The sequence below is a fragment of the Columba livia genome, chromosome 1 (genome assembly GCF_036013475.1).
Source record: "Columba livia isolate bColLiv1 breed racing homer chromosome 1, bColLiv1.pat.W.v2, whole genome shotgun sequence".
Lineage (NCBI taxonomy): Eukaryota > Metazoa > Chordata > Aves > Columbiformes > Columbidae > Columba > Columba livia.
In genome coordinates this window covers 161,174,879-161,202,562 of record NC_088602.1, presented here as the reverse complement: position 1 = coordinate 161,202,562, position 27,684 = coordinate 161,174,879, and the positions used below count along the sequence as shown (strand labels likewise).

The following is a 27,684-nucleotide window of genomic DNA, read 5'->3' as shown; positions in this document are numbered from 1 at the left end:
AGAGATACAGAATAGTACAGACCCAAATACAAGCCTCTGACCTCCAAGTTAACAGAATCATAGAATAGTTTGTGTTCAAGGGGACCTTTTAAACGTCATCTAATCCAACTTCCCTGCAATGAGCAGGGACATCTTCAACTAGTAATTTGTGACAAAGTCATTTATCCCTCTGGTTTATCTGTCAGCTACACAGGTTTTCATCCACCTAGTAACAGTCTTAACAAAAACAATATTAATACAATATTAATTATTTTTAAAGCAAAAAAGTATTTGGATAATAAATATACCAGACGTGTAGGTTTCAAAATCCAGGCAATACATTTTTGAAACTACTGGAAAGAATTTGTGTATTTTTAATTGAATAATTTACATTGAAAAATTCAGAATTTCTAGGTAATATGACCCACCATCCCTTCAGAAGTTTATTGCTAGCACAGCGTATGATCTGCTTCCTAAATGAATGCAAATCACAATACAAATGCACACACATTCTTCTCAGTGACTTCTGAGTAGGAAACTAAAACACTAAAGCCTGAGCTGTAATTTAAACTATGAACTCAAGATTCAGTGAAGTTATGAATTCATATTTTTCTTATTACTTTCCAATCTCTTCATCATCATGTTTTGCTTTACAACCTTTGTAAAACAAACAAACAAAAACAACAACCCCCCCAACAACAACAAGAAAACACACCACCAACAACAGATTAAATTGATGTATGTTTTTCCTTGTCTCCCAGCTGATCAAACTGGGTTTTTATTCTTCAAAAATTATTTTAGCGACAAAGTCTGCATCCTGGTTTTGGGTGTGTGTTTTTTGTTTGTTTGTTTGTTTTGTTTTGGGTTTGGATTTTGTTTTTGTTTTTTTCCTGTTTTTGCTTTGTTTTCAGCCACTCTTCATTGTTTCTTATGAAGTTCTCCCCTTTATCTGTTGCTAACAGTCTTTCTCACTTCACTCACTTTGGCAACCATTAAATCATGCTGGTTTTCACTGCCTCTGGGTTTCTTCTGAAAGAGTTATTTTTCCCCTGTGTTCTTTTATTTCCCTTTTACAAAAGTAATGTTTTTTGTTATTAAAAGTGTTTGCTAACTTCATGAGAAAATGCTACTTGGGCACAAAATCATGTCTCATGATCCTGGTATTTCCAATCACTTACTTACCCACAGCCTTCCCTCATATTTAAGAAGCCCCATGACAATCTTATACTTTTTTCTGCAACATACCAACTCTGGATGCCCTTGACAGGCAGTTCAAACAGGCTAAAGCAGTTTAGCTGTGATTCAGCAACAGGAATTTTGACTTTGCATCAAGCATTTCAATGGGATCTTCATCCAAATAATTTTTTGTGCATGCATTGAAAAATATCAAAGCTTTTTAGGGATGGGGGAAAATCTTAAAAAACAAATCTAAACTCCCAGATTAAGGCATAGGTACAACAGTCCCACATGTGGATATCAGAGAAATCTTCTAGTAGAACAATAATCCTTTAAGTCCACTGCTGCTGTATCTTCAGATGGAAACTCCTTACTGTCCAGTGGGGTCCCCAACAGTACCCTAAGGTGGAGATTGATTAACCAAACTTGAGCGGCAGCCATAGCCATGGGTAAACATTTAGGATTTATTTACCTGTATTACTCACCTCCAAATTTTTAACCATCCAAAGCACACGATATTTTCCAACTAATGAAAGATTTTTCTCTCTGCATGACAGGGAGAAGCTATGCAAAACAGTCACCTTCCCCTTTTCTGCTATTTCTCTTCTTTCTCTTTTCTACGATTTTTCCAATAACTTGAAAAATATCATGAGAATTTTATTGCAGATCCATTTTGAAAACCATATTTTCAGGAAATAAAAAGCCTTTCTACTAATGCTTTAACAGTTTAGATTTTGTTTAATCAGCCTCCCATTTTGGGAGGTGTATCTCTAGGTAACCCTCTTCAGGCCCAGTCATTTGTGGCCTACACGCTAAGAAAACAAGTTCAAATAGAGACCAAAGTAAAATTTGTGAAGCAAATCTTGACTCGGAGCTGCATGATCATGCAAACAAATTTGTGCCTTCCAAAAAAAAACAAAAAAAAAAAAAAATAGTGTTAGTCACATCAGAACTAGATTTCAAACTATTTCCACAGCCAGGAAAAATGTCACTATTTCCTGCACTCAAGTAGAGTTGCACCCATGACAGCTTAAGTGTATCATAAAGGCAGTGTTCATTAGATTGTTGAGTATCTCAAGAGAATAAAAAAAAACAAAGCACACCACACACAACTTCTGAACATGGAAGCCCATGGAATCTTCAGAGGTCACTGCACCCAGAAAAGTTAACAGTCCCATGTTAAAAACATGTGGCCGTCACTCTTAAGGAGAAGCATAAATAGAAGATAGAATAAGGATATAACATTCAAATGAAGAACTGCTGAAGTCGTGATAATGTTAACTGGACATTTACATTTAATTAAGCTTTCATGAGTGGGTCTATATTTCCTCAAGGAGCCTATGTAATTCACAGTTGACTGTACCAGACAGCTAATAGCAGAATATATCACATTATCAAAAAACAAGGTATAGAAAACTTGATGTACTTCAATTTCCACAGCCACCAACACTATCAACAGGGGGAAAAAAAATGGAAAACAATTTACTTATTTTCTTTAATGCACAGAAAATTGCATTTCCTGAAAGGACTCAACAGAAACTTAAACTATGTTATGACTCAAGATGGAAATATGCATAATTTTTAAAAAGCAATTCTAGGATTTTCAGTGAGAAAATTTCTGAGACATTTTGGTGCACCTCTTTGTGTTTTCAGGCTGAGCAGGATGGCTTTGGGACTCATAAAAAGGTTAACTCTGCTGTGAGTTTGTAGACATGAATGTTTGAGTTTCTTCTAAATATCTTTTTTTTAAAAAAACCAAACCTGAATATTTCAAATTGTTTGTGTATCATAGTAATGCAACATTTAATCAAAATACTGTAACCAAGCCCAGAGGACGAAATAACAAAGCAGACCATCTGACAGACAGACTTAAAAAGCCGCCCCTGAGGGTTTGAAGCTGTCTGCTACACTTCAAGTAAAACAAATAACTGTATTAAAACATGAATTTATCACCCCAGTAAGGCAGTGTGTTGGTTGCTACCTACTAAGTGCTACAGAATGCAAGGTCATATACCAAATAAGATTTTATAAAATTTCACTTTTCATTAGCCTGCCAAAACTTATAAGAAAACCTACAAACACTGCCTGCAATAAGGACAGAGCACAGGTGCTGCATGCTCTGGCTGATAAGAACAGTTCTGCTGATTGATATAGGAATAGTCTGTATAGATTCCCAAATTTTCTCTTCCTTATCATACACTCAGCTTTTCATTCAATTCTTCATTTTTTTCATCATGATTCATTTCTCTCTCATTTCCTACACTTTAGGCAGCTCGTCCAAAGTGTTGGACATAAGCAGGCACCAGAATTCTTTCATTCAAATATAGAAAGAGGAACGAAAAAATAAAATAAAAAAAAAAATAAAAAAGAAGCTTTAATTAGGATTGGTGTAGACCTGAAGTTAAAAACACTGCACATTAAGGACTGTCAAAGAGGACTGTCTTCATTAATAAACCTACTAAATCACTGCTGCTTCAGAATGTGGTTATCATTTCAGACTGAATTTATTTCTAGTAGGAAATCAGGCTATAACTAAAAGAGAGAGATCTATGCCATGTAGCTATTACATTAATATATCACTTCTTTACTGGATGTAGATTTGAAGTCACAAATGTGAACAAGGCAGGTATTAGTGAAAAAGCTACACTGACACCTGTATCTTCATTATTTCACTTGATGATGGCAGGGGTTATTATCAGATCATCAGAGCACAGAGGAACCATCTGGGTACCGCAGAGCCTTGGAGACCAACCTGAGAGACCAAGGACACATCAACCTTTTTGCTACTCTGCACAAACTGCTGACAACACACCATATCATGAGCAGAAACTGGTACTTGCAAGGGTCTAGAGCTAATATAGCACCATATATTTTATGGTCTATAATCAAGGGAAAACAATTTTCTAGATTGAAAACGGATGGATTTAAAAGAGGGATGTTTTTTAAAGCTGGTTTTAGAAACTATACATCTTCAAAAATATATCAACACAGAGCTACCAAAACAATAATTAAAATATGAACATACATTAATTGCCCCCCTTTCTTTTTTTTCTGGTAATTTAATTTGGGTTACATATAATACCTACAGTGTAATTGCAGTTAAATGTGGGACTGTTTAGAGGCCAAGTAATCTCACAGTTTTGTTTTATAGTACCCAAACATCAAGTAAGAAGCACAATTTTCATCATGTAAGAAATTTTTCTTCCCCCTTTTCAACTTTCAGGATTATCCTGAAACGATTTATTCTATAGATTTGGAAGACAAAAGCAAATGAAAACTTTCCGAAGTGAATGTTTACCTCTTTATTATTAGCACTTCCTCCTGATTCTGGAAGGCCTGAGATGATGACAGTGCTAACTTATTTAGATTACAGGGTGTCCTGATAAAAAAAGTGCTCACAAATACTCAGGTCAAATAATGAGTGGTGTAGATGTATCTGCCTGGCCAGCTACAAACTTCATGCACTAATACCCATCTAGTAACAGGCAGCCAAGGAACCCAACTACTTCCTTTGCCTTTAGATCCATTTTTACAGCCTGTACCAAGGTCTCTTGAGTTCACTACCTTGGATACTTCCATATTTTGTTATTATCACTAACTGCATAAGTGACAGTACGAATCTAACTTCAGATAAGTAGTTCTTACCACTAAGATCTTTTACAGAAGTTGATTGAAACAATTAATTGATTTACTCTTCCAAGGAAAGATGTCACTACCAGAACCAAGGTGCATGAACAAAAGGTGGGGTGGCTTTTCTTTGAAGGGTTTTTGTTTGTTTGTTTGTTTTGTGGGGTGTTTGTTTTGGTTTGGGTTTTTTTGCTTGGCTGTTTGTTTTTTGTTTTGTTTTTTTGGTTGGTGTCGGGCTAGGTTTTTGTTTAGCTTGTTTGGTAGGGTTTTTACTCTTTTTTTTTTCTTCCACATGAGAGATACGTATGTATGTGAATCAGTAAGAGATCAGAGAAGGTTCAAAGCAAACAAGGTAAAAATATACATTCTTCAGGTAACTTCCCCCTTAATATCATGACAAGAGCGAGCTCTGCAATGCCAGCTGAAAGGGATTTAGAACTGGGATAAAAATACATAGTTTGATACTTTTTGTTCTGGAAGATTGCATAATCACGGAAACAGCTATTTTTTAATTCATATTCTCAGGCAGAATTACCCACAAAAAGTCAAATTCTTCCTTAACAGCTCAAGTCAGAAGAGGTAAAAATGTATAATGGTTTAAACAAAAACCAAAAGCAACAACAACAAAAAAGTAACTCTACAAAAATTGCTGACTTTCCAGAGATTTCAAATTACAAGAAGCCAAAAATGCTATATATAAAGTAGTCCAAAGAAGCAAGAACTAAAGTTTAAAAGAATTGCATTTCTTCTATTTTAAGTCTCACAGGAGCTATTTTGTGGTGGTGTTTTGCCACTTCTAATAATGTATTTTAAGGAGAAAAGTCTCCAAGTAAGAGATAGAACTACAATAAACATATATTTTGAAAAATAAACTGTAATCTCACAATCCCCACGAAATAAACACTGCTGTTGACGCAAGCTGCATTGTGCTCTACAGCAGTACAAGCTGCCCAGGATACTTTCAAAACATGCAGACCAAAACATGCAAAAAATTTATTCCTAACCCCCAAAGTCCTGTTTTCTGGGAGTAAAAGAATTTACAGAGCCTCAACACAGTTCTACCCTCTCTTTTCCCCTGCTCCCTCATTGCCTTTATTAACTCAATATGCCCTTACACTGACTCTGAAGATTTTGTTGTTATGGGACTTTATTTCCAATATTTTATTGTCAAGGAAAAAAAAACAAGATTCTGGTGAATAAATGTCACAGAAGCTCTGACTTCTGCACAACCCAGTCAAATGTACAGCCTTAGAAGTAATTTGTGTATGTGTCTGAAAGCCCTACCATTCTGGTCATAAAAAGGTACATATGTTCTACCTGGCATTTAAGAGCACAAAGTACACAAATTCTCTCTCCCTCCCCCCAAAAGCCTCTGGATAATTTAAACATAATTTGCTCGTGTGCATTTTCAATTAGTTTCCTAGAAACTTAGGAACTGAAAATATTTTGTTTCCTCCCTCCTCCCAGTGTGGACTATCTGCAGCATCAAGGGATTCTTCTGTTCTCCAAGAGACGTTCAAGGTTAGCAAGGCTAGAAATTCACCTCCTAACAACTGACCCATAAAGTCAGCTACAGGACTGCAAGCCTGGGTTCCTTCCCTCCCCATACTTAATCTACATTGCAGCTGGAAAGAGAAATACAGGCATATTTACAAAATATCAGTCAGTTTCTCCAGTAAGTATGCCAGAAAATGCTTGCTGCCTTCTATCACAACTGCCTTTCTCTACCGTAAATCTCATACACTTGTATTTTTCCCCCTTTTTAATATTGTAACTCTCTACACAGGTTAATGTTCAAAATCACTCTGCTTGGAAAAACCGTGCATGCAATCATTAAAGCATTATGACTTAGATAAAAATGAGCATCAGCCAGGAAATTTGCAATTAAACCTAAAACCAAGAAGAAAAGTCCCCCTCGTGGCTCAGGGTCTGCATCTGTTCTCCCAGGTCTGGAACCAGAGCTTGTGCCCGTGTACCAGGAATGGCTCTCCCATGGGTAGGACTCAAGTAAGATGAATGTCTTTGAGAATATAGTTCTATCGAATAGACTCAGCCAATGCTTTCCGAGCACTCCAGTTCTGAAAATTAAGTAACTACTGTTAAGATGCTCCAAAATCCAGGAGCCTGATCTTCACATTCTCTCAGCAGTGTTGTCTTTCCCAAAGATCCTGTAATGCGCTGCTGGGAGTCAGAACTTGGGGCATCCAGAAGCTGAACTTACACCCTAATCTATTAGTTTCTGGCTGGGGACATACTGACAGGTTTTTCTCTTCTGACACTATTAGCGCACTCCCTGACTGCCGGGAGCAGCCAAGTGCAGCTTGCTCTTTGGCTGGGATCAACCACGTGCAATGGGTTCATTCAATAAAGCCCACCAGGAGCAACACAAGCATTCAGCACTTCATCAAATCAGGACATTTAGGTGCCTAAACATGACATTAGTAGGGTAATGTAAAGTACTCATGACTGAACATCTGCATGCAAGGCACAGGTATAAACCTTCTGTCTGGCACTTAACAAACACAAGGGATACATACTTGATGAATATGATCATGAATGCATGCATTTTAACCAAGCCACCAAAACAGGTTTAAGCAGAAAGGCATAACTCCTGAAGCAAAAGGAACTGCACCAGGAGACATTTAACTCATTAAGACACCACTTAGCTTTAGCACTATATGTTGTTTTTCCCATTTTGTGGCTAGTATCCAGACAACTGACTCATGGGAGAAGCAGAGCTAAAACGAAAAGAGAGATGGCTTTCCAGGTCGTGAACAAATGGAAAACTGAAGGTAGGCAAAAGCTGCATATATTTCTTATCCCTCAATGTTCACAGTTACCCAAGTCCCCTTATCTCAGCATAAAATACTTAACACACAGACCATCCCTACCAAAAAGCATGAAATTTAACTGTTCTTTCATACTGATATTTTAAACACGAAAATTTCCAGCTGTTAGAATAACATGGTTTTACAAAGCTTCTTCAGTTAGGAAGCTGAAGTAATCACTAAGATGAAAAAAAAAACAAGATCTGTGAATATTCCTAATGTTCTGAAATGCAGTTGTTACACACAATGGTAAATTCGATCATACGATTTGTTAACTATTTTGAGAACTCTAAAAGCTAAGAAAGTAACACTGTCAGATTGCTATTATTTGCACAGGTTTTGTAAACTGGGAAGTAGCAACTCCACAAATACCATGCAATTAAACAGCACCATGAAAAAGTCACACTGTTCTTGGTATTAGTAATTGGCATGTAATCTCATGATGAAAATAAGTGCTAACACCAACTGTGCAAAGTCCCTGCAAGATTTTTCACAAATGAGATCCTTTCTAAGCCAGGGGGAAGGCTGGAAGAACACAGCATACTTTGCATACTACCATGCAGTATAAATCTCATGCAAGACTGAAGACAGTGAAAACCTTTCTCAAGAAAACTAAGCTCTCTGTTAAACTGAAGGCTCTTCATGTCTTCCCAGTCTCTGCAAACATGAAAAGGCTTCTCTTTTTCTTTATTTACTTACTAATTTAAAAATATTCAAGAAGCCTTTGCATTTTCCATCTTTCTAGGGAGGAACTGTCAAATATAGTCTCTAAAATAATATTGTACACTTCAGGTGGGTTAGACAAAAGTAATGCAGATTTTAGTAGCAGTTCCAATAAAGACATTACAGATTTAATATTAAAGTATAATCCATTTAAGCCAGTGACTTCAGCAAGGTATCTCATGATTCCTCATTTGCTAAATTTGCCTTAGGATGCTATATTTCTGTCATATGTGATCTGTTACAGTGGTTTAAATCACCCCATGAAAATATTTTCATGCCAAAACAGCTATTTATACATATTGATATCCAATTCAGTACCACTCCACTGACATCACAGGGACCTGCAGGAGATCAATCTCTCTGAGAAGAAAGATAGCGGAGGCCGATCTTGCTTTTCTTATTTCAGGATCAAAAGCAAAAGCAGCAAGGAGCTGTGGGAAGTACACGAAACAGCAGTATTAGCCACTTGAAATTGTCAAGAAAGAAGTAAATTGCAAAAAGCTTCTTTTGTCTAGGAGATATTTGCTGGAGGGAGGGGGAGTGATGGTCAAAACCATACAGGCTTCATGCTGCTGCCATCCAGCAGAGTGAAGAGAAAAGCACCAGGCTGGCTCATCCGCAAATATGAGCAATGTATGTGCAGGCACATTTGTCTCAGCATTTCCACAATTCTGCACAGGCTTAAAGCTGCCAAAAAAATTAACCCTCAGCTGACCATTGCAGAATGAGAGATTACAGCTAGGAAACAAACGGGGACCCAGCTGGCAATGGAGCTCCTAATCTTTCGGAGCTCTTGAAATGCAAAAGGTTACAGATGCACAAATGCAACATTTAACAGCTTAGCGCACTTGAATATGCAGTTCTGGTTAGACGAAACGAACATGTGAGAGGTCAAGTCATGTTTTGAAGCTGTAAGTTATTTATTATTTTTAATTGGGACAAATGTAGTCTCAAGGAAAAGTATGTTTCCTAAGTATCTGGCTCCAAGGATGAAGTCTGCCCTGCAAGGGAGCAAGTGCTGCTCTAACAGTCTAAACACTGTATGGCAAACACACAGGACCATGGCTGGACCATACTCACACAAGTGTTTGAGAGAAATCACAAAATAATAGCTTACCAATCAGATCTGCCAAAATATCCAGGCCTCTGGGTAAGTTCAAGCATAATAAAATTCCTTAGATTGTGGAAAATAAGCAGAAAATGAACCATCAAGCTAGATTTTAAATAGTGATAGAACAGTGCTGCAAAATGGCATAACTCGTAGGTAGAGATGAAAAACAAGCAAGAGTGACTACTGCATTGCTACAGCTCTAGAGGTTCACAGAAGAGAAGGATAAAACCGCAAATTTAAAATTACAGTAGCATTTTATTTTGAAATTGCTTTCCAAAGCATGACAGCCCTAAAAGTACCAACTTCAAAGAGTAAAGAATGCAGAAAGTGGCTTATTTCAAGTTTAGTGTTCTCAAAAATCAGTAGCTTTACCTAATACCCAGAAATTGTTGTTGTGTGAAGGAATCATACATATCACCCACAACTAAGGCTGTTCCAAGCCCATAAAGAAAAGTAGTGTTTTATAAAACTTGGTTTGGTGGTTGATCATGTCATCTACGGAGGCCCCAGGTTTACATCATTACCTTAAATAAGATATAGGCCTCCAATAAAATTGCTTTTTACAAAACCAACACTGTTATAATAGCACAGAAGGTTAGATAATGCATCCTGCAATCCAATTTGTGGTTCACATTGAGCTATAGATACCAATAACTAATTCCACATGTGAGACAGACCTCCCAGAGGGTGTGTTTAATCAAGTAAGTGATGGGAAAAGAGAGGTTTCCTTATTTCAGGGTAACAAACCCCCTGTACTAACAATATGTTGATCTGGTGAAATGTAACTGTACTGTAGCAGTGTAACATTAGTAGAACATACATCTGGTTTAGTTATTTCTGTAAGGCAGTTTGTACACATAAACCACAGAGCAATAAATATTTTATCATTACCATTATATTAAAAATGAGCTTCAAATGCATTTGCCCCATCTTTTTAACTGCTAATGTCCAGTTTCATTTCCCCTTAAAAAAAAAAAACAAAAAAACAAAAAAAACAAACAAAACAAAAAAAAAAAAAAAAAAAAAAAAGCAGCACAATAGGGTTTATATTAGCTTTGTACTGCTAATTGGATGGAAGACTCCGTACTGCAATGTTGATTAATGGTTCTGCTCTCAAGCTGCAGATTGCAAGCACAAAAGAATTAGGCTTCTGAATTTGCATATTTTCTATAATTACTAACCTGATCATAGCTCTCTCCCATGTTCAGGTTCCCCCTCCCGCCCCTACACTTTTGGCTGTTTAATTTGTGCAGGTCTAGACGCTGACAGGTACAATCATCTGATACCTATGATACGTGACAACTCAATCAATCAGCATACCTGCTACACAGCTTATGCTGGAAATGACTCAAGGTCTAAAATACTGAAAAAATCAAACAAAAGCCTCGTTTTCTTCCATAAGGAATGCCTTGCCCCAGTAGAGCACCACTTTTTTTTAATTGTTCTCATTTCAAACAACTCATTTACAACTGCAATAAATACACTTCAATCAAAATCTGCTGACTTAAAGACAGCGAATACGTTCTTGTCAGCATCCGCATTGAGAGGCAGTCAGACAGAATAAAATAGAGCTAACCAAATGAAACTGGGTCCAGACTGACAACTTTGCCAGCCAGAGTGAGAGCATCACATGCAGACAGGAATACAAGATTTGGCAAAAGGAAAAAAATCAGCAGCCAAGTTCCACTGAATAACCAGTACACAGATGACAGGGAAAAGAGCTGGATAGTTTAATAAGTAGCTACGATATACATTTTTAAAGTGCATTAAGAATAGCTTCTAAATAAGGGGTAATATTCATCTGCTCTGCTGGTGGTCCTGCTCTGCAGCTGCCTTGTTCAGAAGCCCTGCCAGTCTACTCAAATCACACTGGGATGCTGCCATGTAGTCGATGTGACAAATCAGAACTCACATGACAATAGGTGTGGGCCTAGTAAACAGCTACTTGTCTGGTGTAGTAGCCATCATTTCATATTTATTGGACACTCGGCCCATAGGGAAGAATAAAATGGAAAAAAACAGGCTTGCCACCCCAATGCCATCCCCTATCATCTACTGGAGCATTTTTAAAGCTACTTTTACCAGCTCATCCTTCACTGACCATCCTGAAAAAGGTCAGTGGTTTTACTGTTCTTTAAACATAATTAATCGTGTCTCAGTTTCCTCAGTGGTATATTCTGAAAAGGCCTATAGAAGCCAAAAGCCATAGTCGGGCAGCAAGCCAGCCCAGGTCCTTAACCACCCAGTGCCCTAGGTCCCTTGCTCTCCACTCCATGTTTCTACCCCCAGAACTCAGCTTTCCTCTCCATGCTTGCCAGTACAGCTGTCTGTAGGGCAGTGATGAAGACTGGATATAACTGAATTGATTTAGGTTTAAAATAACTCCTTAGAGATATATTTGGGAGTTTTTTGGGGGGGAGGTAGGTGTTAAGGGTTATTTTTTACCTGTATTTGCTCTTGGTTCCAGTTTGCAGCACAGCTTAGGAAACAGCTGTGTCAGCTCAGCTGGACAGGGTTTAGCTCATGGTGAGGTAGATTGAAAGGGGTAGCTCTTTTCTGCCATTCTCTAACAGAGCTCCAGGGGTATGCTGAGTTCTGTTTCATATCATTACTGCTTACTTTTTAAGTTCAGATTTAAGCTAACCATCTCTTAAAATTCTTTTCCTGGACTGCCCTTTTTCATTTTCCCCCCACTCCTGCAGTTGCATTCCCCCAGTGTTTACACTTGAGAAAACACAAAGCACAAATTCAAGAACAGGTAAATACACACAATGCTTTCTAATTGCTCAGACATCCTAATACGGAGTCCTCTGATGAGATGAGGCTTTGTTTGGTGGGAGGTATCTTTGTTTCAGTTTAAACCGTACTCCAGTTTTTAAAATGCTCAAGACAGCTGGATAGTACAGGATGACTCATATGTAGATGGCTACTTTGGTCTCATGCAATTTGAAATGCAGGAATGTTTTTTCAAGCAAGAAAAAGTGTAGGCAGCAACATAAAATAAAATAATAATAATAATAATAATAATAATAATAATAATAATAATAATAAACTCTTTCATCCAAAAGTTGATTTTGTTTGCTTAGAGATTTTTACAGTTTGTTCTAGTGGAAAGAATTTGTCAGTTCTTACTATGGACACATTTTATTTAAGGCCAAAGCAGCAGCAAGAAAAAGGCAACACCCAAATGATCCCAAAGAGATGCAGAGTTGAAAGTTTTCTTCATTTTTGTTAGAGCCTGTGCTCTAATTCTGCATAATGCAAAAATTAATCTGTTGGCTACATACTTTAGGTTTTTGATTATTTTAAATACAAAACTTAAAAAACCCCCCACACTTGTCTTTGATATTGTATGTATAAAAACATAGAACAAAACTAAAACCAAAGCTTTTAGTAAGAAAACTTAGCTCTGTTCTTACCGATTATTTCCGAAGAGCCAAGTTATCAATTTAAAATGTTAATCTTACAGCATAATCATCTTGAAGTTATTTGAAAATAAATCTAAGAATCAATTTTATTTAGACAGCATCTAGCTTGCCTTCATGGAAAAGATTTGTCAAACATTGGTCAGACATGCTACAATCAAAACCTGAATTTCTCAACTCCAAGCACACTGGCCATTCACAAATTATCCATCGATAAGACAGGTGTCCAAATGTAGAGCTCAACACCTCGGAAGAGAGGCTTCATGTTCAAAGAGTTAGGATGTGGAAGTTTGGATTTACCCATGTCACTTAGGTCTTTTCTAGACCAACTTTATCTCAGCCCTGAAGCAGAAAAAGGGAAGAAAGGGGGGGGAAAAAAACTTTTCCCCATGAAAATTTTTTCAGAAAAGACGGCAAAGGTTTTGGTTTTGAGCAATGAGTGTTCTGTAATAAAAAACTTCCCGGGTCCATGACTATAACTTGGCCATTGCAGGCTGCAATGAGGAGAGGCTGTGAGGAACACTGGTTTAGATTTGGTGTGAAGTCATGAACAAGGTGCCCAGAATTGTGTATGTGCCATATGAATGTTTCTATCATCACTGTTCAATTCTACAGGATAGACTAACACTTGAGTTATGAACCAAACTCCCTGAAGCAGTTTACAAAATCTCATCCTGTATCTTTCAGAATGAAGCTTGCTTTTACAGATGCACTCTCAAAAAAACAAACAAACAATCCTTAATTATTCTCCTGGTTTTGTTTCCAATGAGCATTAAGGTGGACAACGGGGGACAGTATTTGGATACTGACATTCAGAGGTCTTACACACACCAATATACATAAGTTTACGTATAAGTTTATAAGTTTCAGTTTTATCAGAAAGAACATGATAACTAAATCAACATGTCACAGCAGTTTAAGAGGGAACTACCAGACACTGCTTGTTTTTTTTTGACTTTACTGTTCTCCTTGTAAACTACAGATGTAAAAATTCTATACAAGCACAAATCACCACTATCAAAATCTATGATTTCTTTTCAAATCATTTGAATGAGAAATCAGAATTTTAAAGAAACAGTGTTTGAGATAGATTGCAAAGCCTTATTTTGTTTTATTGCTTTTTTTGGTTACATCTGACTGAAAAACGTTACAACTTATGTCCCTCTGAAACGTTTTCCCCTTGTTAAGTCAGGATTTTTCTGAAAGAAAGCTGTTCCACTGAAAAGAAAATTACATATACTCAGCTTACTCATTTGTACAGCAACTGATGTAAATGAATCTTGACTTCAGCTGGGGTTTCTGAGTACCACTAAAATACATGTGGTTTTGGGAGAGGGTAATTAGGGGGGTTTGGTGGGCCTGCTTGTTTGTTTGCTTATTTTACTCATTTGTTCTTGGGCAAGAAGTTAAAAAATGTGAAATATTTATTTTGTTAAGGCAATGATACATATGAGTCATAGCTCCTACTAGGGGGAGAAAAAAATACACACCAAAGGCATGCACCCAGGTCCTACAGATCTCTGTTAAGCCAGAACAGTAAGAGCTCTATTTTTGCCTCAGGGAGCCTGTAGATTGTATCAGCTGCTGCACTTGCACACCCCAAACTAAGCTGAGTTCGCAAGATACAAGAGGATAAGAGCATGAATGAGTTCTTTGCAAAAGGCGGCCAGATATCCAGTGTTCCACAGTAAACAGAATGAGGAGGGAGCTGCTGGAAGCAGAGAAAGTAATTGAAAGAAACACATCCCAAGTGTCAAGTAATAGCAATGGATAATAACACATTGTTTAAACAAAATGTAAAAAACCCATACTAAACTGCTTTAAGTGTTCTTTCAGCATTAGACATCTGTGCTTATTTTCGGGAGTTGACTAAACTACTAAGAATTATTGCGTACTTGAAAACTCATTTAGCACCTGTTTAACAGCGACTGGTGCCTTACAAATAGCTTGTGGAAAAGAAAAGGAGACTTACCTTGTATAAAGCAGGAATGATCTGACGCATTTTCAGCCGATGAAATACAAAGATATCGTACACCGCTGAAATGGCCAGAACAGTCACTCCTTGCTCCTTCCAGAGCATGCTGCATCCTGCACACAGCCCCGCTCCCAAGATCCAGCCCCAAGTACTCGGTGAAGAACCTCTGGTAGAGCAGTGCTTCACGTAACACATCAGAGAAAGCAGAAAGAAGAGGCAGGCTCCAATATCTGCCCTCCCTACAATCCCCGCCACGGCTTCCGTGTGGATCGGATGAGATGCAAACAGCAGACCTGCTATCAAGGTCCAGTACCCATCCCCAAACAGGATCCTGGAGAAGTTTGTGAAAAGGCCTGTGACGGCAGCATGTAATAAGACGTTCACCAGGTGGTAGCCCCACGGGTCCATCCCTCCAACAGCATGGTTAATGCGGAAAGAGAGCGTGCAGAGAGGTCTGTAGGACTTGTGGCTCCCACTGTGAGTGAGCAGTGTCCCCCAAAAGTCATTGTAGAAGATATGGGTCCACGGCGTCTCGGGCAGGAGGTCCTGGTTTGTCTTGATAGCTCGACTACAAAAGACAAAAAAACACCTTCATTTCAATAGAGGGAAAACGGTACGAATGAAAGGCTGTGAAAATGCAATCATACTGCTACCACAAGAAAGAATGGCATTGCTTTAATTTAAGTTTTGAATTTTTACAGGCGGTGGTAAAAAACTATGTATCTATTGACTTCCTGCTAAAGCAAAATTTCCATATAAATTGGCTTTTAAAACATTAGAAACAGATGTTATGCTGCTTCCATTAAATTAAAATACCCTTCAGTGACATTATTCTGAGTCTAACCCAGGAGTAATCGGTTAAGATTTCATGAATTATAATTAAAACGTAAAAGAAATATGAAAAACTGACAAACATCATTGTTGGAACAACGGATCCTCCTGTAATTCAGAACTAAAACCCCAAGTGGCCTTTTATACTGAAATTTTAATTTAGATGTTGAAATTAATCTCACTGACATGGGTGAACAATAAATACAGAAGCCAGTAGGAACATGGCAAATCTCTGGTGCTGTACTGGGCACTCACAGAACTGTCTCGTACATATTTTGACTGACAACATTTTCTGCTAACACCTTGCGGGAGGCAGACAGCAGAATATTTAACAGATGATAATACAACTTCACTTTGAATTTCTTATATTTAAAATTGAAGAAAAAAACACATTTTTAGGTTGCATTAGCCTATGAATTGAAGTCTATGTCAGTTTGACTGGAAAAAAAAAATTGCTGCAGCTTTCAGCATTTTTATTTCCAACCACCCGGGCAAGGACTGGTGCCAGTCATTAGCAGTCTCCATGTCTAATTTGGTACTGTAAAAATCTGTCCCCTATAATGTTTGTACAAATCGAATCATTTGCATTTAAAATTTATGCCGTGGGAGAAGGTGTGAGACCTGCTTGGCGTAAAAAGATGACTAGAATTTAATTAGTTACTTGCCTTCATAACCAAAGTTGCATTTAAGCAAGTCTTTAAAGATGCATTGTTGTTACTACTGAGCTTAACTCATTTAGCATTTATTTTACCAGGGTAATTAAGAATCCAGCCAGCTCAAGACTCTTCTATTAAAAATATTAAACAAGAAAGATGATTTTTATCTATTTCTTCACCCATTACTTATTTCTGTCTTTCCAATAAATATCTTCCCATAATTAAAAATTCAGATGAGGAAGAAAAAAACCTTGGGGTGAAACTCAGGCCCACGTTTGAAATGCACTAGTCTAATTCATCCTCCTAGTCTCCTCTCACATTCTCACCCCCAAGAAAACAAGTCCCTTGGAACCTGTATCCAAATGTCATTTTTTAATGCTATTACTTTCAGGAATGTTGTCCTGTTCTGTAAAGAAAAATGCTCCAACACTGATACACTATGCCACAGAATCTCCACGCAAATACTCTAAATACCATGCAGCTCAGCATGTCCATTGTCCAGAGCACATTGCTGTAATGCTTTCAGACATGCTTCCTCTCGGCGCGTCCTTTTGTCTCTGTGCATATGGAGGTTATGAAGAGGTCAGTTTAAATACTTTAAAAATCTGATGATGCTTTCTAGAATACTTGAAAATTTTCATTTTGACTTCTGCTTATGCAGTGGATCAGGTTGCTTGTATTTGTTTTCCCAACCCCACACACATTTTTCTCATTTTAGTCCAGTCACAAAAGAACACTGGAAGAAAACAAGATCTTTGTTTTCACATTATTTATCTTGTCCTTTGGTGTAGTCCTTTCCCGAAATCTAATTCCTCTGTTTGTGATTTCAGTTTGTAGTATCACTCTCAGACTCACCATAAGAAAACTAGGAATTCAGCAAAAATAAAAGCAGGTGTTTGGCTAGAGTGATCCTTTCTCCTAGAAAAACGTTCTAAATTAGACTACAGACTACCAAGCAGTGAGCATAGCTAAGAATGGCTATCAGACATCAGGATTTAGAGCAGAAACCTTGAATGCAGAAGTATTTTTTTCTCGGGGAAATACTAAAGAACTAAGTGGCAGCAATATTGCCAGCACAACCACCCTCCCCTGCGGAAGAGCATTCTGCTGCAAAAGAGCCTACATGGTGCTCAGGTCATTCCCAGGAAATGGTACCATTTATTGTATCTTTTGCAAATGTGGCCATTTCCAATACTTGAAGGCACACAACCACTCAAAACAAACAAAAAAACCAAAACACCAACATCACAACCAACCACAGAACTGCAGCTATCAGTTCACAAGTATAAAACAACTCCATGCTGCACTGCTACACTTGTTAAGAAGAGAGACCAGCCCTCTCTCTCTAAGAGCACAGGTGTCACACCCATCATTTCCATGCAGCACATACTCATATTGGACTATTCCCCACCAAAAGTAAATGGCTTTTCTCCAAATCATAAAGAAATGTATATTCTGAAGGCATTAATTATGTCAATTTTTTTTTACAGCCTTAGCAACAAACTTGGTGCAATCCTGATCCTTCCCTGTTCAGTCTTCTTCATAACTGGTCCTGAGAAGCTGTGGAGATTGGGGGATGTCTCAGGAGACTGAAACAAGGCTAATGTCACCCCCATCTACAAGAAGGGCTTAAAGAAGGATCCACAAAATTATAGGTCCATCAGTCTTACTTCAGTTCCTGGGAAAGTTATGGAATGAGTCCTTCTGGGGGCTACCACAAGTCAATCGAAACACACGATTGGGAAAAGGTAGCATGGATACACCAGGGGCAAGTCATGCTTCATAAACCTGATCACCTTCTATGACAAATCCTCAGTTCATGTGGGGCGAGTGATGGACACTGTCTACGTGGATTTCTCCAAGGCTTTCAATACAATTTCCCACAGCCTCTACCTATGAAAACTGATACGTTACAGTCTAGATAAGTGGTGTGTGTGGTGGGTGGCTTACTGGCTGACAGGCCACACCCAGAGGATGGTGGTAAATGGCTCCTTTTCAAATTGGCAACCTGTCACGAGTGGGGACCCTCAGGGACTGATATTGGGCCCAACCCTGTTTAACATCTTCTTAAGTGATCTGGATGATGGGATCAAGTGTATCTTGATGAAGTTTGCTGATGACACCAAACTCAGTGGAGAAGTGGACACTTCAGAGGGGAGAGTCACCCTGCAGGATTACGTGGCTAGGCTGGAACACTGAGCTAACAAGAACCTTATGAAGTTCAACAAGAACAAACGTAAGCTCTTGCACCTAGGAAAACATGACCCAGGAGTGCAGCACAGGCTGGGATTTACTTGGCTGGGGAGCAGCTCTGTGGAAAGGGACTCTGGTGTCCTGGTGGACAACAAGCTCAATATAAGTGAACAATGTGCTGCTGCAGCAAAGAAAGCCAACAGGATCCTGGGCTGCATCAACAAGGGCATCATCAGCAGAGACAGAGAAGTCATTATCAGACTCAGCACTTGCCAGGCCACACCTGGAATACTGTGTTCAGTTTTCGTCCCCGCTAAACAAAAAATATGTAGACAGGCTGGGTAGTGTTCAGAGAAAGGCCACAAAGATGATCAAAGGATTGGGAAGCCACCATGTAAGGAAAGACTGAGAGAACTGGGTTTGTTCAGCCTTGAGAAAAGAAGGCTTGAAGGAGACCTCATCACCATATTCCAGTATTTAAAGGGCGGCTATAAAGAAGATAGAGACTCCTTTTTTACAATGGGTCACATGGAAAAGACAAAGGGTAATGGGTACAAGATACTCCTGGGGAGATTCCAACTGGACTCAACTGGAAATTTTTCACACTTAGAACAATCAGCCATTGGAATAATGTCCCCAGGGAAGTGGTGGCTTCTGCAACATTGGACACTTTCAAGATTCACCTGGACAGGGTGCTGGGTCATCTTGTCTACACCGTACTTTTGCCCAGAAAGGTTGGACCAGATGATCCTTGTGGTCCCTTCCAACCTGGTATTCTATGATATTAAAAAATAAAAAAAAAAAAAATCAAGAGGAAACCTGGAAGATACAGTATTGATCACTCTCTATTTGGGTATGGATTTCAGCAGGCAATTATGAAATAATCCTAGTTTCTAGTGTGTGTAGAAGACAACAGATTCTAGTACCTGCCAGTTAGCATGAAAAATACAGAAACTGCCAGTTCCAGCTTACTCAGTGGTTCAGTCAGGGTAAATGTTGTATTCTCTCTGAGTCAAAATTTGAAATAAAGTTAAAAGTTCTTTCCATATGGTTATTTTTTTGCTAAATGTTTGAAAGTAAAAGACAAAAAATGTCTACCTAATGCTTTGGGATATTTGAAAAGTCTAATAAGAGTGCGAAGCTAGAAGTCCTAGAGCAAAAAAGCAAGTCTTGCATAGGTTGCTTATTAACTTTCAACAACTAGTCCGTTTCACATTATAAAATGGAATAAAAACCACAGTTGTCCAACATCATACTTGACTGCACAGGAACATACAGGAGCATGCAGGAATATGAGCATCTGAGATAGCACAGCCAGCTCTGTGTCAATTTGCCCTCGAAAGCAGAAGTGGAACATGTCTCTGTACCACTAAGGACACCGCTCTGGACACCATTACTGTGGGTCAGATGGAAACAGTTGGTGCGCTGAGTCCAGCCCACGCATAACCAGCCAGGCTGTGCCCATCTGTGTCCCCAGCCCAACTGTGTAACTGCAATGACAAGAAAAACATGAAATAAATGAAATGTTTGTCTCAGTGAAAGGGAGAAAAATGCAAGCTTTGTATCTAATAAAACAGAAGAATGAAAATAAATGGTATTAAGTTTTTCATGCCAGGACCCTGAGGGCACCAATAAGCCTCAACAGCTCTGACCACTTTTCGGAGGCCTGACACCACCCACCTGCACCCCCGGGCCCTACGTCAGCCACCCGGGACCATGAGCCCCAGCCCCAGTGACACCACAGCTCCCACAGCCCTACCCTGCCCAGCCATGGGTCCCACTAAGCCAGGCCCATGACCCAGCCTGGCCTTGGCTCTAGAGAGGCGCGCAATGCCCGAGGCTGGGGCTGTCCCCGGTGCTCCTCTAGCTGTGCAGCTCCTGGCTTGGGCAAGGCCCTGTTTTTCTTCGTTTACTAAATTAACGAGCTGCTAAATCTGCTGCAGTATTGATGCTTCGTCAGCAATTTAAATGGCAATTTTGAAAGCAGTTCCTCTTCACGGCCTGGCAGGTAGCATGGACGTGTCCTTTGCAAAGCCGCCTGCACTGGCAGCAATCCGGACTCTTCGCAGATAGAAAATAATATTAATTGCTGGTTCTGGGAAAGACTCTGGGATAAAGGAAACTACAAAATGCCTTATTAGCCTTGTCTTCTCCTTCACTCACAGTTTACCTTCAGGTTACGTCCCGCAGATTAGTCCAATCTTGCTAATGGGCATAACAAGAGAAACTCTCCAACTGCACTCATCACTCCTAAACAGAGCCGTAAACTCTGCTCTCGCTAAAAGGCAGTGGGTCACCAGGGAAAGTCATTTTTCAAAGCTCCAACACAACTGGCATTTTTTACTTTCAAGCAGCCTCAGATAAGGTTTGCAGAGTCAGCCAGGGAACTTGTTTTCTTCCATTTTTAATGCCTGCCCATTTCACGCATCCCGGGAGAGCAGGATATCTTATTCAGTGTACAACAAATAGATAGGGTTGAGAGGGGGATAAAAAAGGAATCAGAGTCAGCTATCCGCTCTTCAAAAATGGAAGTCTGAAGAAAGACAAAAGCTGTAAAGGCAAAAATCATAAATTCTAGTCCACTCAGAAGAATCCTTTTGCCTCCTGCCATCAACTGCTTATTTGCCTAGGTCAATCCACCTGGAGTGCAATCCAGTAAGACTTTTTTTCAAACTCAAAAATGCTGGAGATCCAGCAGTTCACACATGCACATATACACGCATACACACACAAAAAAATCCCAGATGTTTTTAAAATTAACAGCTATGTATGTCCTAAACTTCTGTGCTAGTGCTAAACTGATCCAGGTGTTAACACCGGGGTAAAAAAACAGATGCGACATTCTAAAGTGATTTAACGCGTTAAGCCATATGTCCAGCTTCAGTATCGCTAATGGTCCCCATATGCTGAAAATGAACATCAGCATTTGAAGTAGAGAACATATTTTAAAGAAAAAGGAGAACTCCCAAACGTGCACACAGGAAGCCATTGACCAGCCCTCTCTCACATAAAACAGATAGGCACTGATGGACTGGCAAGTCTCTGCTTGGAGATCCTTCCTTGTTTTTCTTCAAGATCATTTTAGAATATTTTTCATTGATTCCTTTTTCATAAATAGAAATGGGAAAGCACCCTAGAGTATTTTACAGTGGATCTTAACATGTCATGCTAAGGATGCTTTCAAGATTATATGTTGCCTGTTTAGACAACAAGCCTGAAAACACAGCCAGAGCCTACTTTTTGGAGTACAAAAGGTTCACATCCCCAAAACATACAGCAGCTGAGTCTATTGCTCCAGACTACTTACAGGCTACCTGTTAGACAGGTGCATAGTCAAAAAGCAAGGCAGTACAGCTTGTCATATTTTGGACAATTCTCATATTTGTCTGCAGACCACAATATACATGCAGTCTGTACTGACAGGATATTCTCTCGTACACAGAGATGTCTTAAGAAACAAATAAGCATAAATACATGAATACTCATTCATTTAAATGTTTAGTTATAGACTCAAGGGAACTATTTAACATTCTCATAGATTTCTGGTAGCAATTATACTTTATGTGTTCTGTATTACAGTTCATTCCTTCTCAACAGTTGTGAAAGTGGAACATATCTACAAATCCAGCAGTAAATTTTCACCCATACTCCTTCTCAAAATAAAGGTTTCAGTAGTGTATATCAACTAGGGACACCTGCAGAAGACCAAATTCCGTGCATCCTGTGTATTTCAAATCACAATGTTCAGTTTCTCTAAAGAACAAATTTTCTTTATTGAATCTCTAAAGAACAGCTAGTAACTCAGATGTTTTCAGATGGGAAACACTGGGTGATCATAGAATCCTGAGTTGCCAGACAGGTTCTGAGAATAGGACTATATGTACCAAACAGAATGAACGAAAACACCTAGACTGAAAGCCTATTTTAAATTAAAGGAAAACCTAACATCACAAAAGGGAAATAAAATTCTAGAGAACTGTGCCTAGTTAATTTCTGCCAATACTATGGTCCTTTTCTAACTGTACAGAAATACCTGAATGCATCAAACTCAGAGCTCAAACACTGAAGACAATATATATACTTAATAAAATATTCCTATCTCATGTAACTGCTAGTGAAAGCTATTAACTGAATATGCAGTTAGTGCAGGGCCCCAGGAGAATATATTAACAGATGATAATATTATTTTGACATTTTGGAATATTACTGTCCTATGGCAATAATTTCATAGTCAAACTTCAGTTTAGTACCAGAGCAAACAGAAACTACAAATAACAGGACTGTAAGTAGTGTTTCACTCATAAAACTTACTTAGATTAGACTTTCCTGAGTTAGATATAAGCAGAAAGGAAAGATGCATGAGTGAGACAACTCTAACTATATCCTCACATGATTGCAACTGCTGTCAAAAAAGGAAGACACAGAGAAACCAACAAAAAAACCCTCCAGAAAACAAACAACAAAAATCACAGAGAAAGGTTATGGTCGTGTACCACAGTATGAAGACATACAGATTTTCTAAGCTGCACAGTGTCTTTTAAAGGAATTCATCTTACAAAATAAGCAACATAAATTTGCATAATGAAATGGAAAAATAAAAATCTAAGCCAGCTAACTTGTTCCTTGTTTACTTCCATGAACCTTTCGATCTGCTGTGGTTTGACATCTTCCACCAGTAGGCTACAGTTCAGCAGCCCATCAGCTGCAGACTTCTGGACTTTATACCTTTGCAACTGAAGATGGACAGTGTTATTTGGAAGGAGGAAGCTGTGGCAGTAGCTACATCCATCGGTGAGCAGTACTGGGCACTGCCTTAACTACACTGAGGTATGCTGCATGTATTGATTTTCTTATCGACTAAGAGAGCTTTGAAAACTTTAAGTAACTGGAGGTTCAAAACATTTTGGTTACAAGAAGGTTGAGATGGCCTGAAAAATCTTTTCCACCCAGAACATAAATATTTCAAAAGCTAGCTATAAAGGCTTTGAATTGTATCTTTCTCCATGGTATAAGCCTTTTCACTTCTAAGTGTGCCTTCATATGCTGAAAGAATCTGGCTTTAACATTAACTCTAAGTGCACCTCACTCTCAGTTTAAGTTTTAGCCTGACAGGCAGTTAGCAATAGCACAAGGGGGCATGGGCTTAAACTCTGCCAGGGGAAATTTAGGCTGGATATTAGAAAGAAATTCTTTACAGAGAGAGTGGTCAGGCATTGGAATGGCCTGCCCAGGGAGGTAGTGGACTCGCCGTCCCTGGAGGTTTCTAAACTGAGATTGGAAATGGCACGTAGTGCCATGATCTAGTAAACGGACTAGAGTTGGACCAAGGGTTGGACTCAATGATCTCTGAGGTCTTTTCCAACCCAGTCGATTCTGTGATTCTGTGATAACAAACATTGAAAGATGGACTATGTGAAATTTGAAACCCTAATTAATACCAACTGCCTGGCATAGTACTACTTGATTATTCATACACAGGTAAAAAACGCAAGATGGAGGGAAGTGAGAGAAGTAATGAATATTTTCTGATGCTGAACAAAGGGATACCATAATTTCCCTCTCAGGAGAGAGCAGATAGAAACAGGAGAACAGGGCTCCCATCTTTGTGTCTGTTCCCTGTGTTTCTTCACCACAGCACGTGTAGTAGACCTACAAAAAAGCTTTTTTTGAAAAAATTCTTAAATTCCTAAACCAAAAAATGCTTTCTGCTGTTCTCACAGCTGTTTCATAAGCTAGCTTCTCTCCCAACTACACCATAAAACATGAAATTACTAATTCTGTTCCTCTGAAACTTCAAGATACTTTGTATTTACTTCATAACATATTCTTTTGAATACACACTCCAAAGTTACTCTTTAAAATAGTCTTCAGTGCCAAACCACTGCCTGGCAATAACTCATTATATGTTTATTTTATACATGTATATGAAATACCAGCTTCTGAAGCACGGTCAGAATTCATAGTTGTAACCACTGCTGCCCTTTTCAAATCTATTTTAGATGATAAAAGTGGGCCCAGCAGGCTTTATTAGATTTACTGTTCTGCAGTAGAATATGGCACTACACTATTTCTCTTCCCCACTTTCCTTTGAAAAAATAAAACATAAATAATTTTTGCCATTTCACCATACAGCAACTCACAACAGTACAAGGACAGAAATTTTAAGGCTTGAGAATTCAGTAGTTAGACACGTTGCGTTTCTTAACCAGATTAACAGTATGGATATTAAACGACTTTTTTCTTACTAGACACCTTGTGGATATACATAAAGCCTTTCCAAGACACACACATTTTAAGCAATTATCTGAAAACAGAGACACATATACTGTAACAGTACAGAATAGAGTTTATCAGTCATACATCAGTCCCATGACCATCCACTTCTCTCTTCTTTTCGGTACACAGCAGACTATACTGAGAAAAAACACTCAGTTATTTAAATTTTGAAAAATCAACTTTTTTTTTTTTTCCCCAATCTATTTTTTGACACAGCACTTTCAGTAAGTTCAAGGAGATTGTACATAATTATGCCTAAACCCATGTCTCTTGTGCACTCTAAATTTAAAGCCTGAAAGAGTATTTAGGTGGCACTCTGACTTTTATTTTTAGTGAAGCATTGTAGAGAATTCCTGGGAACATGTACACATACAAATATAGAAATAATGAGAAGAGGACAAACTACTGAATCACAACACAACATACGGACACTCTCCCTTTTATATTTTTGGGGGGAGGAAGGACAAAGAAAAGCATCAAGTTATTTTGTATAAAGTCCTTTCTTCAAGCCTTTTATTTAAGCACCAAAACAACCCCTTCATTAACCAAGGTCTGGCCTAAACTTAAAAGTTTTACTGGTTTAACTGAAAGGTGTTGTTCAAGATCCATTTAGTGAGAAAAATTTCGTGTGCATGCATATCCACAGAGGTCAATTTAACCCTTACACTGTCTTTAGAACTCATATTGAAGAAATGCCCTGTGGGCAAAGCAATCCCAGAGCCAGCTGTCACTGGTCACCTTCATGTTTTTCACTCTAAGAATCAAGTGATTCTGAGAGCAGTCAGACCCATCCTGGTTTTCATTACCCACAGAACTGCCAGGCAGGGACCCTGTCACACTGCAAACTATCAGCTGTGCAATTTCTGCTTGCCCAAAATTCCCCCGTCTCCAAAAAGTCTCCTCTTCCACTCTGCCAGCCCCACGTTAAGATGCATAAATGCATAAAACCGATGCTCTGACACAGACCCATTGTACAGCCCCCATCACTTTGCCTAACCGAAGGATATCACACTAGCAGATTTATGGGGTGTTAAAATAAAAAAAAAAAATGTAGAGAATAAGCATTTCCTGCTTGGGTTAAGCACATTTTGTTATCTTGAAAATATTTATGGTGAGACCTTAAAAGACTATTTTGCATAGCAAGAAACTGGAATTCTTGGCTATGTTTCCTTGTAGTATTGCCCATTTTTAGCACAACTACCCTCAAATTCGCCCAATTATGTGCATGAAAGATTACCCACGAATGCAAAATGTACCCATTTTGGACAGCAACTTCCAAATAAAGGGTGAGTGAAAACAGAATGCTTAAATTTTTCCTTCCTGTAATCAGGCTGGTCTAAGGAGCCAAACAGATACCACTGGTCTTAAAAATCATTACTATCTTCCTAGTCTAGCTTAACAACTTCTGATGTGCAGTCACAGGTGATTGTGGTCACAGCCCTATTGATAGCCAGATACTAAATAATATTAGGAGGGTAAGGGAATCCTCCCTGAGGATTACAAAAAATCTAATTTATTCTGAGTCAGTGTCAAAGTCCAGCTACACAATGGTGAACCAAAGATAATGTACTGCTGTTTCAGTGGAATCATCTGAGGTAAAAAAGAGAAACCTCAGGAAACACACAAAACAAAGCAAGCTTAATGTAGTGGAAAAAATAGCAAATGTTAACATATACTCGAGATAAAATTCAAGGCTTACATTCACTCACCAGTGAATCAAACAAAATATTTAAAGTATCTTTTCAGAGGATTCCAAATTAAAAAGTAGTGCAGCACTTTTCCTTCTCAGATTCTTATTAAGCAAAATTCCTACAGAATATATAGAGAGGCTAAAATCTGGCTAGAAAGTATTTGTGATGGACGGGGTTGGACTTCATCCTCAAGCCTTACCACAGACACGTCAGACAAATTCCTGGAAGTGTATATATATATATAATTTTTTAGCAGATTAAAAAAAAAAATAAAATAAAAAAAGGAACTTGCTACTGATTTGTATCAAAACCAATTTTTTTTTTTAATAAAAACTAAATTCTACCAAAAAGTAAAACAATGCAGTTAATTAAAAACAATATTTGGTCCCACAAAGATGGGTAATGACTTTGAGTGAACAGAGCAACTGTTCAACATAGTCCTGGGTGAATGAATTACACTCTTTCTACCTCTCCAGCTTCTCTACAGGACCACTGTGAGATGCCCTTCATAAGTGTACTTTAATAGAACAGATCGGCACCCACCCATTTGGAAAGCATTGATCCCACTGAAAAAGGTTCAGATTTTTTTTTTTCATCTTCGTGTCTCATTAGCTTATCAAGATTTGGGGACCTACTAGAGTAAATGAATTTCTGTGGTATGCCATAGCAATTGTGAAACACTAGAAATTGAAACCATAGCAATGTTTAAAATATATTTATTTTCTTTCAGTTCCTCAGTTAAGAGCACCCAGGTAGTAGGCAACACTTCGGGAGTGACATCAAAAGGACTAATCACCGTTATTTTGTAAAAGAAAATATGGGCTTTATAGTTGCTATTATATACAATTTGCAGTAAGTATACTCTGAAGGATTTTAATGGAGCTCTCAAACATCGAGCTAAAAAGCCAGGAAATGACAAATTAGTTGAATTATGTTATCAGAACACACAAGATCAGATTCCGATTTCTGCTACATTAGCGTTAATCCACATTAGTATCGGAATAACCTCCGATTTATGTCACTGAAACCAGTAGGGTTTTATAATCAGCTGCAATTGGCATAAGCTTTTATAGCCTTTCAGCAGACTCTTTAGACTCCTAAGCATTAAAACAAAACAACCAGAAACCATTCCTTTCTGTGTTTAGAGCAGCTGTCAGGAGGTAGTAAGTAGAAAGGATCTCAGATGGCAACCC

At 38.5% G+C, this 27,684-nt stretch overlaps 1 protein-coding gene across 3 annotated transcripts in view; it reads right to left on the bottom strand.

Annotated features, from left to right (window-relative positions):
* The window catches only part of TMTC2 (transmembrane O-mannosyltransferase targeting cadherins 2), a 257,207-nt gene that overhangs the window by 135,072 nt on the left and 94,451 nt on the right, over window positions 1–27,684 (bottom strand). For all 3 annotated transcript variants that reach the window (XM_065041667.1, XM_065041662.1, XM_065041652.1), the window contains exon 2: window positions 14,842–15,412. In XM_065041667.1, coding sequence (XP_064897739.1) covers window positions 14,842–15,412 — 571 coding nt within the window. The remainder of the gene's footprint in view (window positions 1–14,841; window positions 15,413–27,684) is intronic.